The 15,359-nt window shown below is 55.9% G+C and overlaps 1 protein-coding gene across 2 annotated transcripts; it reads left to right on the top strand.

The window, feature by feature from the left end:
• Positions 1-1,955: 1,955 nt before the first annotated feature.
• FGF22 (fibroblast growth factor 22) lies at positions 1,956-15,244 on the top strand. 2 transcript variants are annotated; one of them, XM_039515911.1, is made up of 3 exons: positions 1,956-2,562; positions 14,400-14,503; positions 14,912-15,244. In XM_039515911.1, the coding sequence occupies exons 1-3, from the start codon at positions 2,304-2,306 to the stop codon at positions 15,101-15,103; spliced, it is 555 nt and encodes a 184-aa protein (XP_039371845.1). In that variant the 5' UTR covers positions 1,956-2,303; the 3' UTR covers positions 15,104-15,244. The 2 variants fall into 2 exon arrangements, with proteins under 2 accessions (XP_039371845.1, XP_039371844.1); XM_039515910.1 differs by having other exon boundaries at positions 14,909-15,244.
• The last annotated feature ends 115 nt before the right edge of the window (positions 15,245-15,359 follow it).

The raw sequence follows: 15,359 nt of genomic DNA, 5'->3' as shown, positions 1-15,359 counted from the left end.
ATTTATATAACCCGTCACCTTAGTACCTCACAGTCTTTAATGTATCTGTCCTCACAGCCCCGCTGGGAAGAAGGGCAGTGCTATCATCCCCATTGAACAGATGGGGAAACTGAGGCACAGAGCGACTAAGTGACTTGCCCAAGGGAGTCGGTGAAGAATTGAACTCGGGTCTCTGAGGTCCCAGGCTAGCGCTGGACAACTCTTCCTCTCTAGTGGGATCAATGGTTAGAGGGGATAGGTATGTAATTAGGTATCTAAGTGACGTAGTCACATCTCCCAGCCTATTCCATGAACAAGGAGGGAGCAGTGAGTCTGCGGGGGGCTGGGGGAGGGGGCCTGGCTTCCCTTCTTTAATGCATAGTTTAATGCCTCTGGAACCTTTGCCGGAGCTCTGGCTTCCAGCTGGTTCCTCTCTCGGTGGCTAATGGCGCTTCCGGAACCTCATGGCAGAAAGTGGGAGAAAGGGGAAAGTTCTCCAGCAAACAGTTTACTGCTTTCAAGGCGTGACCACAAGCCAGAGCAAGGGGCAGGTGCATTTATCGGCACTGAGGCTCTAGCCCACTCTCCAGATAGGGGTCGTTGCAAATAGGGAGCTCAAGCTACAGAGCGTGGGCCGGACGTTTCCCCAGAAAGCACAGGCCCAGATTTTCAAGAGCTCAACTGCACCCACCGTTCAAGCACCGTCAGCAGCCTCAGGATCCCGAGGGAGGGCCCTGGAATTGTGTAGCTGGCTTGTGCACCGGGAGGGAGACCCAGAGCCTGCCTCTGAAAAGAAACTCAGCTTTGTGTGTCGTGTTTCTGAGAGTTCTCTTCTCAGGCTCTCCCTCCCCCCCCCCCCGCCCCTGGCTCCCATGTCTCCCTCACACGTGTAAACATACGCACCAATTTTCACACCACCTGTCGGGCACACAGACAAATCTCCACTTCACAATGTACTGGCACGAGAAGTCGAAGAAGAGCTGCGGCTGGTGTGAAAAAGGTAGAAGGCCCCGGTGTGTGTTAGGGGTAAACACGACACACTGACATCAGGACACAGCTACACACTCACACGCACACGTCTATCCCCAGGGTGAGGAATCACCCATCATTTACAGAGAGGGAAACTGAGGCACGGTGACAGGACTTGCCCGGGGTCAGTGGCGGAGCTGAGGTTAGAACTGAGAAGGTTGTGGTGCACAGCGTCTCTCTCTCTCTCTCTCTCACACACACACTTGAGTTTCCATGTCACTGTCCCTTGCACAGCGCCAAGTGGCTGTAAAATGACCAGGTGGCGATTGGTGGGGCAGTTGCAGGGAGTCCCTGACACTGAAGGGGAGGTGAGGCGGGGGCACAGGGAGCTTGTGGGGGAAAACAGAGGATGGGAGGAGCCCTGGTGGCGTGCAATGAGCTGGGCTGACACAAGGTAGGACATGTGCAAGTGACCGCACCAAGGGCAAGGCAACAGACACACACATGCACACACACACACATGATCCCAAACACACTCACATTTATACACATACACACATACATGCACATGCACACACACATGCACATACACACACATGCACATACACACACATACACGCACACACAAACACAGATATGCACACCCACACACATGCACACCCCCACACAAACATGCACACACACGTCTGTACACATGTGTGCACACACAGACATGCAGACACAGACATACACCCGCATGCACACACCCCTACACACACACAGGTACTCACACACGCGCGCGCACCCAGAGGTTTAAAGAGCTCGCAGCCGCGCAGATTTATGAATGAGGAGCCGCCCCGCCCTCTGCCCGCTGCCATTGGCTGGGACTTCGCCGGGCAGGCCGCCCCCCCCACCCCCCCCGGGAGAAGCGGCGGCTTTGCCTGTCAACGGCCGGAGTCCCCGGGTCCAGCCGGCCCCGCGTGGCGTCTGCGCCCCCACTTCCTCCTCCAGCGCCTGAGACCGAGCCGCAGCCGGCACCGGGACTCCCCGCTGCCACCTGCTCTGACCCTGACTCCAGCAGCGGCCGGGCAGGGGGCACCCGCCGGCTGCTGCCTGCTCTGGCTGGGCTTCCCCCAGGGGCTGCTGCCCGCTGACCCCTGCCTGGGGGGGGGGTGGCCCCCCCCTGCCCTAGGAGCCCTGCGGGGAAGCTGGCACCAGGGATGCCCCTGGGGAGCTCTCGCCCGGGCTGGTGACGCGCTCCGGAGAGCGCCCCGCGCCTCCCGCCAGCCTGAGCCCGGGCATGTGCTGGAACCAGTCGTAGCACATGGTCACACCCGTCCCGCCTGCCGCCTGGACCTCCTGTCCCCAGGACTGCCATGGGGCAGCAGGGGGCGGCTGGCCCCTGCTCTCTGTGGCTCTGCCTGGCCCTCTCGCTGCTCGCCGGATCGGCCCACGGGGACCCAGCCGCCCCGCCGGGGAGCAACCACTTGGGGGCCCCCAGCAGGCGCCCCCGGAGCTATAGCCACCTGGAGGGCGACGTGCGCTGGAGGAGGCTGTACGGCTCCACCCACTTCTTCCTGTGCATCGACAGCAGTGGCAAGGTGCAAGGCACACGGTGGAAGGAAAGTCCGAACAGTGAGTATGGAGGGCACCGGGGTGGGAGGGTCCCCAGGGGACATTAGAGGCCTGTGCACCAGGTAGCAGGAGCTAGTGGTTTGAGCACTGGGCTGGGAGCCAGGAACAGCTCCCTTCTAACCCCTGCTCTGCCTCTGGCTGCAACCCTGGGTGCATCACTTTGCCTCTTTGTGCCTCAGTTGCCCTGTCTGTGACATGAGAGACAAGACTTGGGGGGGAGGCTTGGTTAATGTGTGTAAAGGGCTTTGAAGGTGGAAAAATCTGTTATTAATGGTCCTATCCCCACCCCCCGGGTCCTGATCCTTCCTACCCTGCTGGTAGACCTGGTCTTTTTGCTTGGCTGTTTGGAGCCTGGGTTCCCACTCCCATCACAAAGGAAAATAACAGTAAGAGAGTCACCCAGCTGGGTCATTACAAGCATGTTAACTCTCAGAGATGTACATAGGCCTGGGGAGCATCCGTGTATAGGGGTGCCGGGGTGGAGAGGTGGTGTGCTGGATACACTGCAGCAGGTGTTTTTTTCAGAGGAATTTTTCTGGGATGACTTAGTCTGGCAGGGACGTAACCATAGCGCACTGAGCACTTCCCATCAGTCGATCTCAAAGTGCTCCACAGAGGTGGGGAGGTGTTGCTAGCCTCATTTCACAGATGGAGAAACTGAGGCCCGGAGCGGGGAAGCGACCTACCCAAGGACAGGAAGGACGGCCCATCCGTCGCGGTGAGCACAGGGGTTTTCAAAGACGGGAAGCTCCATTTAAAGCAGAGCTGGGGGGAGTGTAGCCCTGAAATGTGGGGCCGGATCTAGGTTTGGATTCCAGTTCGGATTCAGGCCCATCTCTAGCGGAAACTCAAGTAAGGCCTGGACTTTCAAAAGTGATTAGCAGCAGCTTGAGCTGCTTCAAGGAAGCCTGATTTTCAGAAGGGACCTGGGCACCTGCTCTCTAAAAATCAGGGTTTTAAAGTAGCTTCAAGTTGAGCCCCCAAACGCACTGAGTCACTTTTGAAAATCTTGCCTTAAGAAGGCATGAGAAGACCTCCTGCAAGGCCACCGGAAATCTCCAATTCCCCCTGCCTCCCAGCCGAGGCCCAGCCCCTGCAGTCGACACCCGGCCTCACCAGGCCGTCGGGACATCAGCTTCTTGTCTGATCGTGAATCATTCTCTTGTTAGTTGCACCTGCAGCAATTCTTTGCCCTGTGATTGAGGCGCCTGTCCGGCTCCGTGCAGCGATGAGTGAGTGTTTCATTACATCACAGGGTCACTTGCCTGCTGCTAATGAGGGTCAGGATGGGCTGGTGACCTGGGGTTCAGGGGATCTGGGGTCACTTGCCAGCTCTGACATTGACGTCTGGTGTAGTCTTGGGTGAGGCACTTTAAAGCCCAGATCCTCATTGAGATTTAGGCACCCAACTCCCATTGGTTTGAATGGGACCCGAGCTATATAGCTTTGAGGACCTGGGCTTTAATCTTTCTGGTCCTCAGTTCCCCGTCTTTTCCTCTCTGTATGTTAGCACTGGGGGCTGATCTTGGCCTTAGAGATGCTCTTGTAGTGTTAATACTTAGGCAAATTGCTCTTAAAATGAGTTGGGCTTGAACCAAATTTCTGCTGGACGGGGAGGCTCAGAATCCAGGTCTGACTCTTTGCAGACTGAGGCATCCTCTAGTCTTAACACCCCTCCGCTACATTAATCCTGGCCCGGTCCAAGCTCGCTTCCCGGACGGCTGGAATTCTGCCCAGCTCTCTCTGTGCAACAGACTGGCCCTGAAATGCAGCAAGGTACTTTGCGCATCTGCCTTGGCGGTAGTGCCCAGAACTGCATCCTAGTTAACACCAGGAGGCCAGGGCAGATGCATGGAGGCCTGTGTTCGTTACAGGAGGCCAGAGAGTGGTGTTATGACACCTTTCCATAGGGCCCGAGGTACTTACGAGTCAAATACGAAGGTGAGGCCACTGCCCCGAATAGCGCGCAGCCTGACCCCGTCGGACAGCATTATGATACGACATCTCGAGGGCATTAAGGCAGGGACAGGGAAAATCACAGCTAGGGGATCAGGAGCATAACATCGGCTGGCTGCTTTGCGACAGCAGAGTCACCTGCATCCCACAGAGAGGTGGTATGGTAAGGCACACCCCAGATTTGCCCTGATGCTAGGATACAGTAACAACAACACAGGATTAGGCCTTTCCCTGGGGCATGAGGCTGCTGCTTTGCCTCCTCCACCGGCCTCTAAGCAGGAGTTCCCCGGGCTGCCAGCAGGAGGCGGGAAGAGGCGGCCAGTGACCCCTGTAGCTAGTAGAGTCTCAGTTCATCAGGGTTTGGCCGTAAATATTTTCACTGTGGAAGCAAAGTCCTGATTCAATTCCACTCTCTCCCTGCTCTGCCAGTCCCCACCCCTCTCCCATCTCCTTGATAACAGCGCTGCAGCTCCTGGCAGTACTTGGCACCCAAGTGCAGCCACGGAGACAGGGATGGGAGGCTGACGGCATCTCGAAGAGAAAAGCCTGGAGTCGGGAAAGCCCCTGAGATCTGGACGCAATCCGAGGGGTCGGCTCCTGCAGGTTGCACCCAGGCAGTAACATGGCCCAGATCAGCCAGGGTTACCCTTCCCTGTGAGTTTGGTCGAGTTTATTATTGGTGCGACAGTAGCACCTACAGGCGCTGGCTGAAATCTGGATCCCATTGGGCTGGGAACTGAACAGACAGAGAGACCCTGCCCCCAAAGAGTTTACAATCGTAATAAACAAGACTGACAAAGGATGATCACCATTGTACAGATGGGGAAACTGAGGCACAGAGTGACAGGACTGACTCCATGCAAGGGCTCAGTTGCAGAGCCATGTCCTTCCTCTAAAGCTGATGGTTGCAAACACCAAGAGCCCAACTGGGAGGATGGCGTCACCTTTCACTCCTGCCAAGATCCCCTAGCAGGAGTCGAAAGCTTGGAAAGGAGCAATGAGAGCAGAGCAGTGACTCCATATCAGTCCTGGCTAGCAGCATGGCCTGGGGTGATGCGTGTGTGTGGGGGACTTTATGCAGATGCTGCAGCAGCATATGCTGTCCCAGAGCCTCCCGAAGGGAACTTGGCCAGATCAGTTCCTCCTGGTCAGCCCCCTCTGCTAAGCCTGAGGCTGGCCAAGGTGGGATCTAGCCTTTACTGGGGTGGCGATTTTATTGGGCTAGGGAACAGAGCCACTGGCGGGTTTGAAGTCCCAGGACAGAGCCAGCCGGGACTGAGAGCAGAGCAGCTTGTGTTATTTTTAGAGATGCAAATGTCCTTTGTTATTAATAGCAACAACCGCAGAGGATCATTAAACCTGACTGGGATTGCAGCCACCTAATTAGCTTCTCACCACCCAGGCTGTTTGCTGGCGGCTTCGCTCCGACAGCACAAAAGACGACCGGTTGGTTTCACTTGTTTCCAGCCAGCGCCAGGTCCCGGCTCCTGGGCACTTGTTCAACGCTGCAACGAGTGGGTGGCAAGTGCCACAGAGGAGGGGGTAAATTTCTCTCCCCCGGGAAAAGATCTGACCTTTCCCATTTTAGGCAGAAGCCAACCACTAACCGAGGGGCTGAAGAGAAATTTTCCTGTCAGTGCCTGCTGCAGAGTTTCATACACCTTCCTCTGCAGCAGGCGGTGCTGGGGCCTGTTGGAGACGGGGTGATGGGCTGTTAGTCTGATCTGCTCTGGCAGTTTCTGTGCTCCCAGTGATCAGAGGCTTTGCAAACTCTGGTCTTCGTAAAATGCCATTTTCATCCTGACCATGTTCCTTTAACGGCCTCGATGAGCCAAAATTATATGCAAAACAGGGACAGAAAATGTTGCTTAATGGAGACAAGTTTTGCTCATGCTAAGAGATGAAGTGGCGTCCAGCGGAGTGTGAAAATCTAAGGGGGGCGTTTTCACGAAAGAGAGAGTCCGGGGTCTTCCTCGGGTGATGCCCCATCCTGGCTCCACCTCCACACACAAAACTCTAGTGCTGTGGTGCTTTAAACGTGGACTCCCTGGCCCATCCTGTCCTGAGTGCTGGGTTCACTCCCGATGGTAACCTGCCCTCTTGGCGGGGAAGATGTGGGCTAGCACCACTTGAATGCTGCCTGCCCTCCAGTGCCTTCCCGCAATCCCCCCTGGGTGTCTGGAAAGACAAATCCTCCAACAAGTCATTGTGGGGGGAGGAATCAGAGAGCAGCTGGGCTGCCTGCAGCACAAAGCGGCCTGGGATACGTCCCAGGAGCGCCCCGGCTTTGCAGCAGCGTCACCGCTCACCCCTGTGCTGAGTTAACCCAGAATCAGCTGCTGATCCCCCCCCTGCGGTGCTCCCACCGCCCCGGGGGCTGCCCACCACAGCAAAGCCCGTCTCGGCCGTGAACGAGGCTGCTACTTTGTGGCGACGGGTCCGTTCGCCTGCGGCTCTGGCAGGCCGTTGTGGCACAAAGCAAAGTAAGGAGCCTGCTGGCTGCTTCCAGAGAGAGAGAGACTAATCTCTGTCCTAGCCAGCAGGGGGTGCTGCGGGAAACGTTCTGCCCTGATGGCCAGGGCCAGAGGATGTGGCCAGAACCCCTTTGCCGTACAGATCTGTAGCAGCTTCTCTCCGGTTCTAGAAATGAGCCTGCCTGTCTCTCCGACTCCTTTGTAACAGCTGCTGCAGCCGCCCCACCTGCGACCATGTTGAACGATCCTTTCATGTGAAATAATTTGGCCTAAATTCTTATCTGTCCATCCATCCATCTCCTATGGTGTCTATCGCCTTCTCCCTTGCTCAAAGTTCCTGCCAGTTTCCACCCACCTCCTTTACCCTGACTGAGGGCAGCTCCTGACGCTTCTCCCATCCTCATCTGGGCTCCATCTGCTCGGTCGCCCCTGGGAGCTTTTCCCCTTTCTCTGGAGAGTAAGAGCACGTCCTCCGCCTTCCTCCCATGCGGGGCCTGGGGCGGTGGGGGAAGAATTCTGGCTTGCCGGTGCCGGCCCATCAGGGCAAGGGGAGGTTGATTGCAAACACACCAGCTGGAGGAGCATTGAGTGGGTATCTAGACTCCCTTCCCCTCCCCTCCCCCCCCCGCCCAGCCTCTGCAAGGGGTGCAGGATGCCGGGTGCCTTCCAGTTCCCAGCCAGCTTCCCCAGCCGTGAAGTGCAATCGGAAACAATAAAGAGCCAGGTGACCTTTGATCCTCAGAGGCTGCCAGGCTTCCTCGGAACTGGCCTCGTTAATGAAAGACTTCCTGCCTTGTGATCACGCACAGGCGCCAGCCTGCCCTGGCCATATTTGCGAGGGATGTTCGGGGCAGATTTGGCGAGGAACTCCGGCTGAATGACAGCAGGTCAGGCGGCACCTGGGAAAATGCACCTGGGCTCGCTCTCTCGGTGTCTTTTAAGCCACCGCTTGCGTGGCTCCATCCGTGCATCGTGCGGCGCCCCCTGCAGGGTCACTGCAGCCTGCACCTGCCCCTTGCCCCTCCCCCACGTTTAGACGGCAAATCTTGGGGGCAGGACCAATTGACCAGGGCCCGAGTAGAAGGGTGGACGTGCGGCTGGTGCGCCTCCTCGTGGCTTTGTTCCAATGCTCCTGGCGCAAGGGGCTGCTCTTTGGCCAGGTCCTGCTTTGTTTCCACCCCTTCCGGGGTAAGAGAAAGTCCAACACAGCAACCGTCCAGTGTTGTTCTGACAGGTTTGCAACCCATGACTCTGGGCCCCGTGGTCCGGACAGGCCCTTGTCCCAGGGTCGTCAGAAGTCCTGATCCCCTTGTCTCTGCCGGTGTTTTCCCCACCCCCTTCCCTGGTGGCTGGCAGAGAAAGCCAGGCCCTTTCTCTCCTCGGGGCACCAGCCCAGGGAGCGTGTAGTGAGCAGCCTGGGTCTGTCTAGTCAGACTCATCCCCTGCTGCCTCCCACAGGCTTCTTCCTACCCAGGGCTGGCAGCAGGTCTCTCCCCACAGCCCCTTCCTGGGCCTGCCAGGCAGCCGTATTTCCCTCCGGCGCTCCAAGGCTTCAGCCCTCGCCCTTCCTTCAGGGCCGTCCGCCCCAGCATCCTTCCCTAGCGCTCACCAACAAATCCCCAAACCACAGCTACCCTCTGCCCTTCTGCCCTTCCCAGGCTCCTCCACCGCTCCGTGCCTTCTCCTTCCTCCCTCGTGGGTCTCCCCCCCACACCCGATTCCTTTCCAGGTGGCCTTGCTTAACTGACCCCCTCCAGGTGCCAACAGGTAGCCGATTGAGCGCCGAAGCTCCCACTAACCCTCTCAGTGCCAGTGGGGGGTGTATGCCGCCACCCCGCCTGGCGCAATGGGGCTCTGATCCCTAGCTGCTCCCGTGATACACAGAACAACAAATGGGATGCTGTGCTGAAACCCCCACCTGCCCCGAAAAAGAGATTGGTCAGTGTGACGGAGCGGATTTCACGCTCTCTCCTCCCAGGGCTGCCGCCAGGAAGGGGGATGCTTCTGTAGCTCATGGTAGAAGTGTGTGTGTGTGTGGGGGGGGTCTTTGTCTTCAAGTGGCAAATCCACAAAAGAGGAGAAGAGCCTGTAGGAGCTGCCAGTTAGCAAAGTTACTCCTTTCACTCAAGCATTAGAGGTGATGGTGCTAATGAGGGCAGGGCTCCAGTTCCGGCATGTGGGGAAGGAGATACCCTCCCAGGGAACCGCTGCTCTGGAGCAAGGACACAGAGAATGGAGATTCCCCCCCCCAGAACTGAGCAGTCCCTCCCTGGCCTCCCATACCTGCATGCTGTGCAGCAGAGAACCTGGTCGTGTCCTGAGCGGGGAGACGGTGGCTTCCAGACCTGCTCTGCTGAGACCTGTTACCCGGATCAGAGCCGAGACGGAGGAGGCATGAGGCCCTGGGGGACAGATTTTTGTATGTTCATAGTGGCTGTGAGTGGGGAGGAGCGGCACAGAGAAGGGAGTGGACGGGGATCCTGGAAAGGGCCCCCATTGTTTTTTCTCAGTGGGGTTTGAGCACTGGCCTGCTAAACCCAGGGTTGAGAGTTCAGTCCTTGAGGGACCAGTTAGGGAACTGGAGTAAAAACGTGTCTGAGGATTGGTCCTGCTTTGAGCAGGGGGTGGGACTAGATACCTCCTGAGGTCCCTTCCAACCCTGAGATTCTATGTTTCTATGATTCCTCTGGGTTTAATAGGAGAGTTGGGATTTCCCAAGAGCGTAGCATGGTCTAGAAGTCTGAGCAAGCACCTGCGAGCCAGGAGCGCCTAACCTGAGGGCCTGGCTCTGATGCTGACTTGCTGTGTTAGCTTGGGTGACGCAGGACCCTATTTGTGCCTCAGTTTCCCCAGTTGCAAAATGGGACTGAAAATACTTACCTCACTCCCCAGGGTGTTGTGAGAACTAGCCATTTGCAAAATGCTTTGAGATCCTCGGGCCCCAGCCAAAGGCAACGTGAACTCTCATCCCACGCCTGGGCGAGCAGGTTGTGCTAAGGACACTGAGTAATGCTGGCCGAGTAGCACCAGTGATAGCAGTGCAGCTTGCAAGTGCCAGCGTGGGGGGCTGTGAAGGAGTCAGCGGCGCACGTGGGGAGCTGTGTGTCTGCGCAGAGGCTCGCTGTGCCCAGGGTCTTAGCTAGAGCAGGATCTCCGGGAATCTGGAGATGGAGTTTCCTGAAACGGTGCTGGGTGTTTCCATTGTAAACCCTGCCTTGTCTGGCCACATGCCTTTCGCATTAGTGGCCAGACACTCACCTCTGGCCAAGCACAGAGCCAGACCCCAGCCTAGGTCTGTATTACAACTCCCCCCACCCCCAGACCCCCACTAACTATCCACGGCCCATAAATCCTCCCCCAGCCCTGTTCACACACGCACACCACTCCTCCAGCCGCATTCCCTCCACTTGCACTCACATCCATCCACATTCCCATGTGTGCACACCCTGTGCCGCTCACCTCCTCGTCCACACACCCCGCCTTGCACTGAGCCAGCCGCCTTCTCTTTCATATACACACAGCCGCACACCTCCACCCCCATTCTCTTACATGCACAGGCGTGCACGCCTCTCCATCCATTCACCTAGATACACTGCACCTTTGCATCCCTGTCTGTGCAATGCATGTAGTGTGTACATGTGCAAGCTCTGTGTGTGTGTGTGGCATGTACGTCTCCATTGCATACATAGCGTAGTGTGTGTATAGAGGCAGGGTACGTGTGTAATGCAGGCCGCATGCTATTGTGTATATGGGGAGAGCATCTATATGGTATTTGTTTATGCATGTACTGTGTATATATGCATGCACGAGGCAGAGCATGTGCTCATGTACGCACCCCTAGCTTACGTCCATGCATGTATACACGCCACAGATATACCCAAGGCTGAGTCCTCTCTCTCTCCTTGGAAGTATCAGAGGGTTAGCTGTGTTAGTCTGGATCTGTAAAAGCAAGGTGAGTCAGTGGGTTGCAGGCTGACATGAGGAAGTCGGCCTGGGACCGGCCTGGGGGGTCATGGGGGATGTGGCTCACAGAGCTAGGACATGGCAGGCATTTCCCAAGAGGAAGGGAAAAGAAGCAGTTTAGAAAAAACAAATGCAGCCCTGGAGGCACTGGGGAGCGGGGAAGAATTGCAGTTTTACCACTTTAAAGTTCCTCTTTGCGCTCATCTTTTTGTGCCTTTCCCCCACTCTGCCAGTCAGCAAAAGCAGCCAGGAGCTAGTGTCAGGCTCTCTGCTCCCCTTTTCCCCCGGCCCCCCTCAGGTGGGAGTGAATGTAACAATTAAACCTGAGTCCCTGGGGCCGGTTCTTCCCAGACTGCACGGGCACCGGGAGCTGAGGAAGGACCCCGGGAGGGCCCGGAGGTGAAAGAGCCTGGGATGATCTAACAGCGGGGGGCTGTGCCCGAAGATCAGGAACCACATTTCGGCTAAACGCACAACCCAGCTGCCAATTAGGGAGGAATAAATGAGGGGTCGGTGCAGGTCAAAGACTGACAATTTGTTCCAGCCAAGTGGAGGTTTTGCTTAGATCCCGTCCGCCTGGTCGCAAGGGAGAAGGGGGAAAGAAATCACCCAACGAAACTGGACTTTTCCCCCGCAGGGAAATCAGTCCCCAATGTTCATCTCCTTGCCCGCGTGAAAGGGCAGCCAGAAACCCTCACTGACCTGCTTGCAACTTGGGATGCAGATCCTAGACTGGGCTACCCAGGCTGCTGCCTGCATAGCCCAGAGCGGCTTCCACAACGCAGACAGATGGCTTAGTTCAATCTTCACAGATTGGGAGGGCGGGACAGTGAGGCGGAGGGCCCCACATGTGGGCCAGGAGTGCACGTTTAGAAGACTGGAGGGTGAACTGCAACACCTTGGTGCCCTCGAGGATGCAGCCGTTAGAGGGCTGAGCAGTCTAGATATCAACTTGTGGCACTTACAAAAGAAGACGTCGTCGCTCTGTGCCTCAGTTTCCCCATTTGTACAAGGAGGATAATGATACAGACCTCCTCTGTAAAGCACTTTGAGATCTACGGATGAAGAAGCTCCATATAACCAGTAGGTGTTAGCATCGTAAAAACATCATAAGGACTTTGTCCGCATTCAGGAATAGCCCTGATTCCAGCATCAATTGGCAGCAATTTGAGTAGCTGGCCCCTAAGCACAGACAAGGGCAGGAACTGTTTGCACCGATTAGCTCAATCAACGTCAACACGTGCTTGTGATCAGGACAGTCTGGTGAGCTACATTAGTTTTCTTCTTTGTGCATTTCAGGGCATTCTGTGTTGTCTGAGCTCCTGGGGATAGAGGCTTTGGGGCAGATCCGCAGCTGGCATCAAGGTTTCAGAGGGGTAGCCATGTTAGTCTGTATCAGCAAAAACAACAAGGAGTATTTATGGCACCTTAGAGACTAACAAATTTATTTGGGCCTAAGATTTCCTGGGCTAAAGCTTATGCCCAAATAAATTTGTTAATCTCTAAACTGGCATAAAGTCACTGTAGATCCACTGAGGTCAGTGGAGTTCTGCAGCGTCACACAAGCTGAGGATCATCTCTTGAGCCAAAGCCAAGGGAAAAGTCAAAATTTCTAAATATCACACAATGAAAATTGCTAGATTTCATTTCCAAAACATCGAAACCACCTGATACGGAGATATTTTGACTGTGGTTCAGTTTGTGCTATATTAAACGTCTAAATGTTTTGACTTTGGCCTGGATTCTAAATTATACCATAAACGTTGAAACAATGAAGTCAAAACGAATCGCTTCAATAATTTCCTGTTCAATGTCGACAATATCGCTACGTTTCCGCCAATTTCGGCGAATCCGCAGCTCCTGACGGAAAACTGGCAATGGAAAATGCGTAAGCAGTTCTACTGAACACGCTGTCAGCTCTCTACTCATAAGGCTGGACAACCCACGGAAACTGGATTTCCCTCCCTTAGTGCATATGGATTGGAAGGATGAAGGCCCCAGAGCAGAGCTCTGCAAACCCAGTCTCCCCTCCAGCTCCATATCAAAGGGTCTTTTTGTTTTGTATTGGGACTGGAAGGAGAAACCTCTCCAGGCCTGGAGGAATTGAAAGGTCTCTCTGCTGTGGGCAGGGACTTCCCCTTTTGCACCTAGTACGATAGGGCCCTGGACTATCACAAGACAAATAATGAATAATAATAAATAACACAGCACCCAAGCATTGTTGTCAAGCTCTGAAGCAGTGTAGCGCTTACCTTGGCATTTCTCAGTGGACTCCTTTGTGATCTTACACTGCTGAAAATCGGGCGTCACTCCACTGATCTCCACGGAGTGACTCCGGATTTTCACTAGAAGAACCAAGATCAGAGTTTGGCCCAAGAGGTCCTCAGTGAAATTGCATCATCTGTCCCCACTGCACCCCATCTACGGCCCAAAAATCCCACCATGGCCAAGGTCTTCGCTTAGATTGAAGCTTTTCGGAACACGGCTTTCTTCATTATGGTATGGCGGCCTAGCAGAGTGGGGCGCCGATCTCCTGCAACACAACCAATAATTAGGAGGCCGTGTTGCCCAGTGCCTAGCGCACCAGACTGGGAGTCAGGAGACCTGGGTTCTAGTCTCCTCTCTGCCCATGACCCTGCCAGTTGCTGCCTCTCTCTGTGCCTCAGTTTCACCTCCCACCCGTTGTCTGTTTAGATGGTAAGCTCTTTGGTCATGCACTGCTGGTTATTCTGCCATCCCTCCTTCAAGCTCTCCTCAGCCAGGGGGTTTCAATGGAGCAATTTGTAACTCAGTCACTTGGTGGTTCACTTTCCAGTCTCAAGTCACTCCCCTGTCAAGTGCTCCGGGGCAAGGGAATAGTTTTTATTGGACCAGCTTCTGTCGGTGAGAGACACAAGCGTCCCTGCATAAAGCAATACCTTGTTAGTCACGGGACAGCAGCTGTCTGTCTCTCAGCATCCTCATCAGCCAGAAAGCCTCGTCTTTAACCATGGGAAGCAGTCAATTAACTCAAGCGTCCTGGGGACTGTTACTGGGAAATCAAAGGTCAGGCCAGGTGGGCTAACGCCTGCATTGTGCGTGTGGGGCAGCCTCGCTGACAAAGGTCCAGCCCAAACCATCCACACATGGGTGCCCCTGACAGATTCCAACCTCCCTTGAACAGTTCCAATTGGATGAAAAAGGCTTCTTAGGTATTGAGTAGTATTGCTGTAATAAGCTGCTAAAAGCTGCCACCTTCCACCCCAGAGGTGGCTGCATTTCAGTGCCGGGCAACGTGATACCTTCCGTTGGCACTTGTACAAACGTGTCTCTGCAGGGCTTTGCTGGCTAACGCAATGAAGCGCCTGGGCCCTGCGCCATGGCAGCCCAGCTGTTTTCCACACCTGCTTGCAGCACTGTTGCACTCTCCCGATTCAGTGCCTCAAATTCTCTGTCTCCCCACAGGCATCCTGGAGATCCGGTCGGTGCGAGTGGGCGTCGTAGCCATCAAATCCGTGCACACGGGTTTCTACCTGGCCATGAACAAGAAGGGGAAAGTATACGGGTCGGTAGGTAGCAAGCTGTTTTTCCCTCCTTAGAGGGTGCTCTGTGGGGAGCACGGCTTGTGGCTTTGTTCTGGACCAGGGATCAGACTGGTCGGCTGGAGAATTTGGGATAGAAGCTAGCAGCTCGGCCCAGCACGGCATTCAGGAGATCGTGCCTGATGCTGCTAAGTCAAGGGGTGGGGAGCTGCTTAGAGACGGCAGCTTGCTGGAAGGAAGCCCTCACTGCTGGGGGCCGGCAGCACGTTGCTGGAACGCCCCGACTCCGAGTCTCCTGCTGTAACCTCTGAACTTCATTCCCGGCCAGGAGCTGGGGATAGAACTCCCGAGGTTCCCTGCTCTAGCCCCCCCGCCCATTGGAGGACACCCCCCAGCCGCACCGCACTCACGGCCCCGTTTCTGTCTCCCCAGAAGGACTATAACCCCAACTGCAAGTTCCAAGAGCGCATCGAGGAGAACGGCTACAACACCTACGCCTCGCTGCGCTGGCGGCCCGGGAACCGCCCCATGTTCCTGGCCCTCAACGGCAAGGGCAGGCCCCGGCAGGGGAGCAGGACACGGCGCCGGCACCTCTCCGCTCACTTCCTGCCCCTGCTCGTCTCCTGAGCCGCACTGAGGCGGGGGGTGTGTGTGTTTTTTTGGTGCTATTTATTATTTTTTGTAATGAAAAAGGAGATGGGCTCTCCCCCTGCCCCCCAGCCCAGGGAGCAGCGCTGACCCAGAGTCGGGACGCCGGCTCCCACTTGGCTAGAACCTACTCCCCGTGGCCCCAGGAAGCGGAATCATCCTGCGTGTGTCACCCTGAGCGCTGGCAGCTCCCCCCGCCCCCCAGGATCTAGGGGCATAATGCACCATCCACTGT

This window comes from Mauremys reevesii, linkage group 26 (assembly GCF_016161935.1).
Source record: "Mauremys reevesii isolate NIE-2019 linkage group 26, ASM1616193v1, whole genome shotgun sequence".
NCBI classification, from domain to species: domain Eukaryota; kingdom Metazoa; phylum Chordata; order Testudines; family Geoemydidae; genus Mauremys; species Mauremys reevesii.
Note: the sequence above shows the minus strand (reverse complement) of the source record. Positions and strands in the feature narration are given on the sequence as shown.

What these genes read in the sequence shown, in the direction of transcription:
- FGF22 (XM_039515910.1), top strand. Translation starts at nt 2,304, where the DNA reads ATGGGGCAGCAGGGGGCGGCTGGCCCCTGCTCTCTGTGGCTCTGCCTG. An exon ending in GTGGAAGGAAAGTCCGAACA is followed by an intron (nt 2,563 to 14,399) that starts GTGAGTATGGAG and finishes GTCTCCCCACAG; the next exon opens with GCATCCTGGAGATCCGGTCG. An exon ending in AGGGGAAAGTATACGGGTCG is followed by an intron (nt 14,504 to 14,908) that starts GTAGGTAGCAAG and finishes CTGTCTCCCCAG; the next exon opens with AAGGACTATAACCCCAACTG.